The sequence below is a fragment of the Haliotis asinina genome, chromosome 12 (genome assembly GCF_037392515.1).
Source record: "Haliotis asinina isolate JCU_RB_2024 chromosome 12, JCU_Hal_asi_v2, whole genome shotgun sequence".
NCBI classification, from domain to species: domain Eukaryota; kingdom Metazoa; phylum Mollusca; class Gastropoda; order Lepetellida; family Haliotidae; genus Haliotis; species Haliotis asinina.
In genome coordinates, this window is record NC_090291.1 from 50,015,744 (window position 1) to 50,029,001 (window position 13,258).

The 13,258-nt window shown below is 40.0% G+C and overlaps 2 protein-coding genes across 2 annotated transcripts; one reads left to right on the top strand and one right to left on the bottom strand.

Annotated features, from left to right (window-relative positions):
* Nucleotides 1-4,302: 4,302 nt before the first annotated feature.
* On the bottom strand, nucleotides 4,303-9,315 carry LOC137258909 (CCAAT/enhancer-binding protein gamma-like). The gene is made up of 2 exons (XM_067796602.1): nucleotides 9,152-9,315; nucleotides 4,303-5,421 (listed from the first exon to the last, which is right to left on the bottom strand). Exon 2 carries the CDS (start codon nucleotides 5,347-5,349, stop codon nucleotides 4,966-4,968), a length of 384 nt encoding a protein of 127 aa, XP_067652703.1. The 5' UTR covers nucleotides 5,350-5,421; nucleotides 9,152-9,315; the 3' UTR covers nucleotides 4,303-4,965.
* Nucleotides 9,316-9,887: 572 nt separating this feature from the next.
* On the top strand, nucleotides 9,888-11,180 carry LOC137258910 (CCAAT/enhancer-binding protein beta-like). The gene is made up of 2 exons (XM_067796603.1): nucleotides 9,888-10,123; nucleotides 10,265-11,180. The coding sequence occupies exons 1-2, from the start codon at nucleotides 10,075-10,077 to the stop codon at nucleotides 10,852-10,854; spliced, it is 639 nt and encodes a 212-aa protein (XP_067652704.1). The 5' UTR covers nucleotides 9,888-10,074; the 3' UTR covers nucleotides 10,855-11,180.
* Nucleotides 11,181-13,258: the final 2,078 nt, after the last annotated feature.

Below are 13,258 nucleotides of genomic sequence, written 5' to 3' on the forward strand. Positions count from 1 at the left end.
CACATTGTGCCAATCAAACTCCCACACCGCCCCCTAGGATGCAAGGAAAATTATAAAAATACATGTCTAAATGTTTTTGGTGAAAATGGTGTACAACTACTTTAAATTGAAAACAAAATCCCGTTTCTAATAATACAATTGAGGCTGGCAAGCTGGCACATGTACCTGTATACGTGTGTATACGTGTACCTGTATACGTGTGTACTTGGAGAAATTCCACGATGCGAATAATGAAGCCACTTTAAGAAATTTCCGCGATGCGGTTGTCGGACTACAGGTGTAGGTCACACTGACATGAGGAAAATTCCAAAGATCCATCATATACCAGATCAATACCTCGAGGATGCCAGAAGTAAGGATCGCTGTTAAAGAATGAATATCTTTTCTGTGTTAATCAGTTATTATATGTTTTGTACGTGGGCCATTGGCCTTTATACCGAAATAAATCACTACGTAGTGTTTGAATGCCGGAAGTTTTAGGTATATCTACACGTGAGGTAGTTATTGATGATATGTATGCCTATATATTCGCTAACAAAAGTACTACGATAATGAATCGTCCAGTGAGCCTATCGTTTTTTTTCACTTAAGCCCAGTGATGTTTAATCCGAAACTATGCTTACATCGTATTTTCAGCTGTTGAATGGATTTATAACTCTAGGACATTCCATACCTTTGCAATTCAGAAAACAAATGAAAATGTTTCCAAGCAAAGGAAATAGACTGACAATATGTGAGAAACAGGGTTGTATTTACGAGTGGATTCCGGGAATTAATATTAAATCCCACATCAGTAGTTGGATTTAATTAATAATAAATGGCCTTTAGTTGGGGCCACTGAAATGTCTGACCGAACATTTTAGATATAGCAGATAAGTGCGTGAATCATTTTCCATGCATGTCCGCTTACAGAAACATCTATGAGAAGGGTGCAGCAAGGAGGATTGGATGTCGATATCCTTCAGTGGATTCACGGAAAGGTTTATGTACAACAGGCGGGCACAGCTCCAGCAAATGTATTATACGACATGATTCGTAATGAATATTCCAAACGTGTATACGATAGAGAAAATATATCCCTGGACATGTCATGTCGCGACAGACGACGTGAAACCAATGAAGTCAAATCACAGGAAACGATCAATCGATTTATTTCCGTGAACTTTTCCAGTATCCTTGACCTTGTAGGTCAAGGCCGCGGAGTGAAGCCCCCACACATCCGGCCTATCAGGGCTGGTTAAATACGACACAACGGCCGCTCCCACGAGCGGTGTTTCATTCATGCAAAGCCTCGTTGTAAACCCAGAGTCATGTGGTTTTGACTCAAAGCTTAAAGTGGAATGTTGCACTTGTGTCTGGGTGTAAGTAAACAGCTTGGGCTAGCCTATTCAGATTGAGCCGACCTACATATTCCCCTCTGCGAGCCAGAACATGATGCAAACCTTTACGATAATGATTAAATACCATTCGGTTGTAAATCCCCCCCCAACGGAAGCGTATGAATGAAAGTTGTCATAGTGAGTCCATATTGTACAGATGTAATAAATACTTCTTAGCATGGGAAATATATGTGGATTACTCCCTAATGTGACCCTCAGTGGATTACCCCCAAATGTGACCTTCAGACATACCCCACATGGGTAAACAGGGTTTTTGGAAGGTTTCTGTGTAGGTGGAAGACTGGGATAATCTTTGAATTTTAATCAGCTGATTATAAAAAAGTGTATTTAAATAAGAAGGAATTCCTAGACTTTGTTTGTCAGTGCGGTATGTCTCCCATTCACCTTCAACTACCTCCCCATTATTTCTGTGTATGCACCCCCAACCCACCATTCTTTCTTAAAGCTGTATGACTACATCATTTAAATTTTTCGCTGAAAGGTCACGTGTTTCAGAGAATGTCATTATGTTAAAGGAGGTGAACACGCCCATGCAAGAGTCATACAGGGCTTATTCACACCGGTCGGGATATACAATCAGTAATGTGGCATAATATGGTGATATCATGCAGATTCTTGATTACATGCTCCATGTTAAAAGAGCGTAGATTGGTACCTGTACATCGCACATTATAGTTTAGGCACGACCAAGCATGTACATGCAATTGTATACTGTTCTTTAACAAATTACACACCTGGTGATGGCAAGTGGGTCAAGTCGGATTGAGCCAAACCACAAAGGTTGTTCAACTTCAGTGACACCCAGATACCGACAGTTCACAATAATGCTGCTCAATAAATTAAATACGTTAAAATGTACGTGTCTGTTTCCTCCAATGGAGGTTATCAAATCACCTAAGCGTGAAAGAAGCCTTTATATGTGAATTCATTTAGTCGAATCGACAATATGCTGACTCAAAGTATAGCAATTTTCGATTCACATGTCCAAGTGATATCACACTGTCTTTAAACAAGACTATTTATACGACTGACACGTGATTTCACAATGAATGATTTCCCACAAACACCATGATTGGTACTATGCGCTGCAAGTGTTCTAGTTTCAAACGATATATTGCTGGGGTAGTCTTCAATGTTCGATTGTGATGACGAGTGCATGCCGTGCTGAGGTATAGTGATGTAATGAACAACAAATACGTGAGTGACTAACAGGGTGAGTTTGAGTTTGAGTTTGACTCCGCATTTAGCAATATTCCAGTACCAGAAATGGGCTTCTCACATTTTACACATGTGGGGACTCGAACCCGGGTCTTCGACGAGACGAGCGAATGTTGATTACAATATCATTCACTGGTTTGTCTTGTACATGTCCAGCCCGTTAATACACATTCTGCCAAACTGCACAAAGCCATTGGTCGGCGACTTTGTCCTGACCATACTATGACTGAATGTTTTTGCTTGTCAAACGCCCCACTCAACAATATTCCAGCCATAGAGCCGCGCTCCGGTGGTTGACATCACGAGCATCGATCTAACAATGAGATGTGTCAGGCTGACAACCCGATCTTGTTAGGCGCCTCCTTCGACAAGCACGGATTGCGGAAGATTTGTATTAAACTTCACAACAGTACAGAGCAAAACGGACAGACACATGATGTGAAAAGCCTACTGAGACCAGAGGAACCCATCCTATATCTTAACAAACCCAAGAGCCTTTTCAAAAGACGTTCAGCTGACTACCAGAATTGTCCGAAATCGACTGAAATTACTCAGTTTGAAGACATGGACGTCTTTTGAATAAATACCTGCGTCAAACATTGTTTCGACGTCCTTCGAATCAAGCGACGTGACCAAGATCCGTTGGTAAGGCGACGTGTGATCGTGTGCAGGCAGTTTCAACGGTATTTGTTGCCCAGCGAACTTCGCTTGTGCAGGCCTACGATACACAAGGCGCTCTTGCAGTCGCACATGGAACTTTCTTGTATGGAATATACAGGTGAGAATGCAAAATCGATCGCCCCCTTGTGTCCATCAACCCCTCTATATGCTGTTGATAGTTTGAAATATTGTATGAGCACAAGAGGAAAAGATATTTGATGTAAACGGCAGTGTCATCATATCTGTAAGAATATTTCTTTTAATTGTAAATACAAATGATTATGATATCCCTAAAACAGTTACCAGATGAACCTTCTCTAAATGTAGATTGGTCTTCCCAGTTGGTTCAGCTTAACATTTCCACAGCTTCACATCTTAGTTTTGAAATAGGCTGGCGCTTAACTCATTATTCTTGGTATACATTAACATACGACTATCTTAAGAAAGCTTCGAAAATCTAGCTCCTGAACCACAGTCGGTGGCTATGCAAGTAAAAACAATTGATATGTTTGAGAATTGGTTTTGACTCGTCGCTGTAATGAGATATTGACTGTTCCGCATAGTTTTCCTCACCCATTTCCTATCCACATTTGCACAGCACTAAAAGCATCAACACGTAGCCACAAGAGAGTGGTCAGCAAGTGAATGTATCAGGATCTGAAGACAAATGTAATGATTCACTTCCTGTCAATATTTACGATCATGCAACAAAATATCTAATATCGGATTGCAAACGGGACTGTATATATGTGTTAATCGCCACTGCGTTCAGAAACGGCAGCCAAGTAGTCACTCAGTAATACACCAGCTATATGACAGCGGTCTAGAATCCAACTTGGACCACATAATACCGTGACTGACACAACAGGCACATATAGGTCCAAACAATATGGCTGGGATGAAATGAATAAACCACACCTACTCCCGAATCCGAGGACGCCGGGCACAAATGGATACATATTCTGAACCGTCACAAGTAGGGATTTACGGAGTTACCTTCGAACAACAAAACGAAAAACATAGGTAAATAAGAAAATGATTTATTTCACCGAATGATACATGACCAACTCCATAGGCGGACACAACGACATGTCTCCGACAACCCATCACACCATCTGCAACCCTTGATTATGAACATGCTTCATAGGTTTTGCTTACGTCTTCGAAGGACGATATCTGACTGTGGTACAAGAAACATATAAAACACATTACAGGGTCAGTGCTAAATTACAAAAAAACAATATGAAAAATGATTTGAATCGAAAGCTAGATGGGTGATGTCTACTGTAAATACCAAAGGCCCATGAGGTGTTTAACACATATAAATAATATAAGTATAAATAACATATTTCGGTAAGTTACTTTCACTTTTCATTTCTTGTGATAAATTGTCCATTATATAAATCAGTTTTCAACCCCAATATTTTTAAAACATTGATGACGGCATCAGAGCACTACTGAGACAATGAAATGTTGAATTTTCATATTCAAGATAATACAAAACAATGCACGACACAGTGTACAAATACTAGTAGAAGAATATCAGAAACAGTACTCCGCCCCAGTCATTCAGTCATATTTACACATTCAACCAGAACTACACTCTGTATTCTTCACAATGGACTCTCCCGCGACAGTGATAACATACTGTGGGAGCTCCCATGTTCATAGAATAGGTGTGTCCATTTTATTCTTGCTTCACATCCATTGAATACTTGTGATCGTTCTGTACGGCGTGGTTGCTAGCTACGTTGCAGTTTCCTTCGGCGACAGTACCCGCGTGTGCCAGGAAAAGATCTTTCAGAACGCTCAGTTCCTTAGTGAGGATCTTCACTTTCTGTTCCAGCTGCTCGTTTTCGTTTCTCAGACGGGACACCTTCTCCATCGTCTCTTTGGCCTTGAACCTGCTCTTGTCACGGCTCTTCCTCACAGCGACGTTGTTCCGGTCACGTCGCTTGCGATACTCCTCCGGCCCTCTCTTATCGATCTTCCTCGACCTCTTGGCCTCATATTCCTCCTCATCCGTGCCCTCCATGTCTGATGAGTTAAGCATTGTACGTTTGGGAGCCATTGTTGCTGAGTGTGGGTTTGCTGTTCTACGAGCAGAGGTGGGTACTATATGGATTGCAATGGAGGGCACAACCTAAAAATAAACAGAATATAGTGATTTGTTCCAAATAAAGTGGTAAAACATACGTATTTGAAGCGTATGAAATGTCAGAATGCTACCTTTCTATATAGTACAAAAGGATCAGAAGAAAGAACCAAAATATGCAACAAGTCAAAATGTAGTAGATCATCCTGAATAGACAAATTGGATGCATGGCTATGTGCGTCTTAAGGCTGTGAGGATACGTCGTGGTTACAATTATAGAAACTGCTGAATTACCCTGACACCGACTGTCATTAGACAATGCCAGAAATTCTACACCACAAGATCAAACAGTTAAAATATTCTGTGTAGGCATGTACGCTAACAGTGGCATTATCGATACTTCCTGAACAAGGCCTCTTTGTTCGTCCTGTTATTATCCTTTCGTTGACCCTAAGTTAGTGGGGAGTAAGTTTAGGTTTAAGCAGCTCTTATCACGTCTCCTCCATGTAGGACAATGAAGCAAATTATAATCAAAGGGCTAACAGACCGAATGAGTTAGAATTACTGAATGTCACTTGAGCTTCCCTATATCATAGCTTAAGTAATCTTCACAGTTGGTGGTTAAATACAATAGCGAAACTCACCGAAATATATTCTGATATCAGTTATATCTACACAAGTTGATGAAGATACAGATATCTGCGGCTTGACGAGGACATTATTACTTATACATAATTGAACACGGTACTGCCATCAGATTCGCGGTGCAGCGATGTCGTAGCACTGTGACGTCATCGGGTTCTCATCACTATAATGCTGGAACAGTACCATTGTGACGTAAAACCCAACTCGACTCAACGGATTCATGACCTCACAGCGTTGTAATAGCATTGTATAAGAGCTCATGTCAAAACGATATCTCATAGGAGACATCGTTTGTTATCACACTAGCACCAGGGGAACACGGTTTGGGATGATAAACAGAATTTTGAACTTTCAGCTCAGTAAGTCTTCTTATGAATGAAAAAAAAAATAACGAAGGTCAAGCCTGGACTAAACCATGATTGCGAAACGATACATAAATCATTGTTATATTTGGGTTAGAATACCTGTTTCGGCATACAGTATTCACCTTTACTAAGAAGGGTAATAAGCTTCATTTCACCCCATACCATCTCTAATTTAAACAGTGTTGCCCCTACAAAACCTGTCAACATTCACTCAACTCTCTGGTTTCAGAATTATTTTCTCGGTCTCGCAAATTAAAACTTTTAGAAGGCGCTATATTACGTATGCTCCTCACATGTTAAGATCATGGCATTAAGCCAAAGGTTGTACGCTACATTCACATCAAAGCTGTCGGATCGAATTATCATATCGCCGTACGTGTCAGCTGCAAAATGATACGAGAGAAAAAAACCAAAACAGTCATGACAATTCGGTGAGTGTTAAATCTCCACTTGTAGTTGTGGTTCGCGGACGACGAAAACTAGGTCAAAGGACGCCTATGTATGAGTTACTTCCCCTGGACCGTACTGCTATCGACTGAGGTTAACCCCAAACCGCGCGTTCGGTGTCTTGTTCCTCATGTCTTGGAGTGTACCTTTCTCACTAAGCGTACTTTCCTTAACCCTTACCTTAACTTAATTTTATATACATATAATAATAATTATAAGTTCTCTAATAGCGTGTTCACCAAACCAACACTCTTGATGTGATTAACTGATATTTCTTTACCGAAACTAAACTGTCAGGAGCCGTTTTAATGTGTTGGCCACGTTAACCTCATCTAACCCTGACCCCTATCCACCCGAACCCTAACCCTTTCAGTATCCGAGGAAAGGATTATTGGTATCATAAGGTAAACATTGTGGCACAATAGTTACAAAATTCAGTGGCGAACGTATTCTTTAATCGCACCAACAGACCAACGCTTAGTCCCTTAATACATATAATTTTGATAGTAACAAATACACTCCATTTAAACTGAAAAGGAGCCCCAGTGAGTTAGGGAATTCTGAGTAAATCTAGACTGCTTTATTTGTGGCTTAAGGAATGCACGAAGAGGCTGTGGAGAAATGAATGTGGTTCCCGGACTGTGAGGAAGACAATACAGCTGAAACTGAATGTTAAAAAGATTCTGATCAAAGTTATCCTCATGTTGATTTATTATGATAAATGATCTATTCTGCACCTGATATTTCATGACATTTCAATATTTATGTATATCAAGAAAATTTGATCTCTGAACTGTCTCCTGGTACCTTCTATACTATGAAAATAAATGATATTTTTTCAATGTGTATTACTTCGGACACCTCTGTCTCATACATAGGTCACCATTTGAACACTTATAATATATGCTAACTTCATACCTAACTGTGAACAGTAAAAACTACATACAGGCACTATAGTCATTTGTGTTCATAAACCTGTCAAAACTGTTAACTGTTATAGTCAAATATCAGCTAAGTTGATATTCCATAAAATTACATATATGCAGACAATAACAATATAATATTGCCAGTGAAGTGACCTTTCATAATTGGTGGTGGTTGGTGGGTGGTGGGGGGGAGAGGAAGAGAGAAAGAGAAAGATGATGATTGATATGGAATAGCATGTACCATGTCAGTGACCCCCTCACAGTATTATGAACAAAGTGATCAATACATATAATATTGCTGGCTCCCCTAGTACATGAGTACAAATTCAAAGTAACCCCCTTCCCCTACTTCCCCAGTAAAACAAAGGGTGCACACCCAACCGCAACCCCACAGCCATAAATTATGAACGGTTCCTATGACAAAAAATTATTTCAAAAATGATCTCCTTAACTGAAATAAAACAACCTTTGTAAAAATTACAGATGAAATAGCAAAATATCAATAAATATGTTAAAGGTGGCAACCAATTGGATTGGGGTATCAGGTTCAATGACATGTCAGACATGTGTCATCTTAATACTTACTATGTTTGAACAGGCAGATGTTCACTATACCAACAATGGACTAACTTGACATGACTTGACAATCGACAGACCATGTGCTGCATGCAGTGTTAAACAAGAAACACCTACAAACACGTTTGATGACTACACCACTTACTTATTTTCATGACAGTCCCTGCACAACGTGTACAGTACATGGATTGTTAACTATCTGAAACGGTTGGTTTGTTTGTTGTCGTTGATGGTAGTAAATATCTCCTTCATACACGCATTTTTAGGACTTCCTCGTTTGACATGAAATTGACATACATGCCACCGCATATGTACTGGGAAATAATATATTAAAGTAGAATACAGAAATGGGTTTTATGGAAATATATTATACAGACTGGTGTCTTTAATTCATTGATTGATGCGAAATCAGCTTTAAAAAAGGAGTATCTGAGAATTATGCCAGTGAAATCAGTTTGCACCTAGACCGGAGGAGGCCTTCCGTATCAGCTGATTTGCTGTACTCACAACATGACGTTCATAACGAGCAAACAACATGGCAGAATGACCTGTGTGTGTAATACACCCTACACACCCATACAAAAATCGCTGTTAGCAACATCATTCTTTCCCTGAATCCATGAAATGTGTTATTAAACCCACTGCATCAGAGGTGACTGCGTCGCCAGCTATATTGGTAGCACAGCGTACAACTGACGTGATCAACGCTAGGCTCACACTCTGACATTTCAACAATGATGCGCGAGCAAAGGCGGAACGCTATGGGCTAAATAATAAATAATACAACATTGAAAACGAGAAAAGTGTTAAAATTCACACCTGTGCTTAACAAGCACTGCTTGAAAACGTCTGACCTACGGTTGATAGTCTAATTACTCCATTTCTTCGTCTTCTTCTACACAAACTGGTAAAATGTCGGAGGAGCTATCTAAATTTAGAAACCTGATGCAATCGTTTTGGTTAGCCAATCAGAATCGACAACCGGCTTTCTCCCGGTGTAGCTGTGGGAATTTTCCACCGTTCAATGATATTACTGGTACAATTTTGAAACTAAAATTATTCTTTGAAAAATATGTGTTTCAATGGTATAAACTATAAATAAAATATGCACTTCAAATCAACCAACATTTAATTAAATAAACAACACGAGAATTAAATTGCCACCCTATTGCGCAAGACTCGACGGAGAGGGTTCCCTATGCACGTCACTGCTTGCTGCGAGCTCGCGTCATTTCTATTTTTATGATCAGTGGTAAAATTGGAAATTGACGTAAAGTGCTAAAGTTAGCAACACGCACACGGCTGGGGAATACTTTATCCTTTCGCGCAAAATATAGTTCAAAAGCCGGTAAGTGTAATTTATGCATTTTCAACCATTATGTGTGCCAATAAGCCATCGCGTTACAATACTTGGATATTTTGACTTACGCCTGTTGGTATATAATGAACTGACAACGGCGTGAAATGTTTATGTGGTTTAATGGCGTATGAATCTGCATTCTTGGTGAAGTGGCTGCCGGTGTGTATATAAGGGCCGACAGGCAAACGTCACACCATTCAACGAATTTTACTCTGAGAGTAAACCTGACATTAAGACTAAGTCGAGCCTTAAGAAGCTGTAGTTGACTACACGTGTTGTGTTGTCGTTAACCGCCAAGATAGATTCCCTACACTCTGCCTTCCAGATTCCGTCTTTTACAGACGCTTTCCCTGGATCACCATGTCCGAGCGTAGGAGAAATTATGGATACACTCCAGATGTACGACACGCCTCTTATCGAAGCCAGTAAAGGTGAGGTTTCGAAAAACTGTGCAAGTGGTTTGACATTTGACGAAAAACTGTTGTTTGAGCTGGATCCAGCCCATGAACTATCTTTCGATATCTCAGCATATCTGAATAACTCATCTGCAAATATTAACGTACTATCCTCAGATACCACCCTGGCTTCACAGCAACACGCCCAGGTCGTGAAAACAGAACTGACAAGTCCGGTTCAAACGGACTTCGTGGCACTTGGACAGGCGTCTTCTACCGCGTATCCAACTGTCTGTATGCCTGAGTTCGAGCAGCTAGCATCGGGATCGGAGGATTCCCAGACTATATGGGACCAGACGATCAAGACGGAGAAGACGGGATACAGTGCCTGCAGTGAGGGAACTACCTTCACACCACTCACGAACTTGGCTTCTCCAACCGTGTCATCCTCCAGTCAGGCCGGAAGCCCGGGAGCAGGACGATCCTCAAGTGGAAAAGGGAACTCCCGGAAACGTCAGTTACCCAAAGGTACGGAAGAGTATATAGAGAAAAGGGCGAGGAACAATATCGCAGTGAGGAAATCCCGTGCAAAGGCGAAGGAAAAGCAGAAACAGACAGAGGGTCGTGTTAACAGCCTTGTTGGAGAGAACGAGAGACTGCAAAAGAAAGTTGATCTTCTGACCAAAGAACTGAACGTATTGAAAGGGTTATTTATTAATGTTGGAGCTGCACTACCATCTAGCTTCGCCAAGCTGTTGGAATCGTGACCCCAACTCACAACATAGTGCTATTGAACATGGACATGAATATCGTCTCTGTGAATGTGACATTGCCGACTCCAATTCATCCTGTTGTGATCTAGGACCCCCTGTCTGTATCCCCGTGTGCTCATCTTGGCAACTTGACAACTTTGACAATGACATTTTTAGTTTCAAGTGTTCATTTCATTTTAGTGGATGTCGGATGTGTCATGACAAACACAACGCCTGGATTAATCATTTCATAGTGTATATTGTGCATTTTGAATTCATATATCATGTTGTCATTTTTACATTGTTATCACTATTAAATGTCAGATATTTAACAATCTCAATTTTTTTGTCTGTTTTCAGTAATTGCATTTGTATACTGTTGCAATGTATCACAATATTTTTTCTGTCGCATGTGTCTGCACGCCTTGACAATGTATGAGAATTTACAATGACAAATATATGTGCTTTCAAACAACATTCGAACCTGCATAATGGTGATTTATTCTCACCCCGAACGATCTAAATGTCCGCTTCCTAAGAGTACAATACTGTGGGATTGAAGCTCAAACGCCTCCCATCCTGGGCATTCTCTGTGTACAGGTATATCAGCTATCACTTACCTGCGACCACAGCTTGTGGAATTCGCGCTATTTACACAGCCTTCTCACAAGATATCTGGGTCTCTCGATCGCCATGACACCCGCTACCTGCGCTGGTTTCAGTGTTTGGATTGCTATTCGAGGTTGGAGAGAACGATTTATGGCAAAACATACACGCGACGCAGCTACACGTAAACCAACTAATTAGACAACACGACACTCTCCATCTTGTAAATATCCCCCATGGTAACACACATATATACAATGTACATTCGATCGACAGTGACACGACAGTAGTCGGTCTGTGAGAAATCTATTTGACTACGCCACCATAACGCTCCCAGAACGAGCACTGTATCAGCTATCGCTAAATACATCCCTTCGGAGCGATATATACGGGTTACATACATCAACACACCAATGTAGCGCACGCAGTTTGCAGATGTTACAGGAGGATGAGAAAAATAAGGGAAAGAAACACAATTTCATAAGGAAAACAACACACACACACACACACACCACACACGCACCCTCCCTACCATGGGTTTAGTAAGAATTCGAACACATGCATTTACGCTAGAAGGCCTCTACGATCCAACAACCGTTGCAATTTACAGGACTAACAATGCGAAAAACGATTTGGGCGGGAGTGAAACCCATTTCATCGTCCATCTGTTTGCCTGCCTGTTGCTCAGAGATCCGAGTGAATATAGATGTGTTAAAGCCATGTACACCTACAAACATTTAAACAGAACAGACATGGCTAAACTTCATATCAAATAATTATTTCGTGGTGTAGAACAAAGTGTGTATGTCATTCTGTCACCCACAAGTGTAAACACTAGACAACTGAAACGTGTAAAGTATGTCATTGTAGTGTATCATGTTAGATACACATCCCATTTTCCTGACATAATTAGATACAGAATCGCTGAACTATTTCATATGAAAAATTCCATCGGTCAATACACGCACTGAGTTAAAAAGGTATTATAAAATATAACAAACACCAGAACCTAGTTTCACGTGGCTTGTGCATGGGGTTTATGTAGTTAAACAGCATTTAGTAACGGGCACTCGTTATAAACGAGCTTAGGAAATTCCCCATTTCTCGGTATTGCTTCATCGCGACGTTCGACTTTGAGAGGTTCAACTGAGTGAAAGGATTAATCATCCTCCAACAGCTAGGAAATTTCCTTCACCATCATCAGAATATATGTGTTCGGTTACGACATAAGAGCGACAGAACCCTTTCAGCAACGTCCATAGGAAATCACTGCTGAAAGCAGAGTCGATTGTACAATGGAACGAAATGGTGTAATCATAAAATATGTCTAATCATATAATATTTCTTCTACGGAAGCATCTAGTCGGAGATACACTATAATCATGATTAATCGACGTCTATTGAATATATCTACCTTAGAGTCTTTTGATCACTATCGGATACTGTATTATTTTTAAACATATGGTAGATACATTTAAAACTGTTTTTGAAAACCCTTTAAAAATACCACACGTCGAAATAATAAATACTATAAATTACAAGTGAAATATTTTTAGAATCAGGAATATGAACATATGAAGAAAATTAATAACATAAAAAATGGAAAAACTAAATAAAAGCAAACTAATGCAGCATTAATCCATGATGAGAAAAAAATTTAAAAGTTAAATATTTCATTAACAGTAGGATTATAACGGATTTATATTTATAGAAAAAATAAATTTAACAAAATTAAAATGAAACCAATAAACAAACAACATAGCCTGAAATGAATAGTATAATAGTGTTTCTTCAACCCCTTAGTCAATTAGTA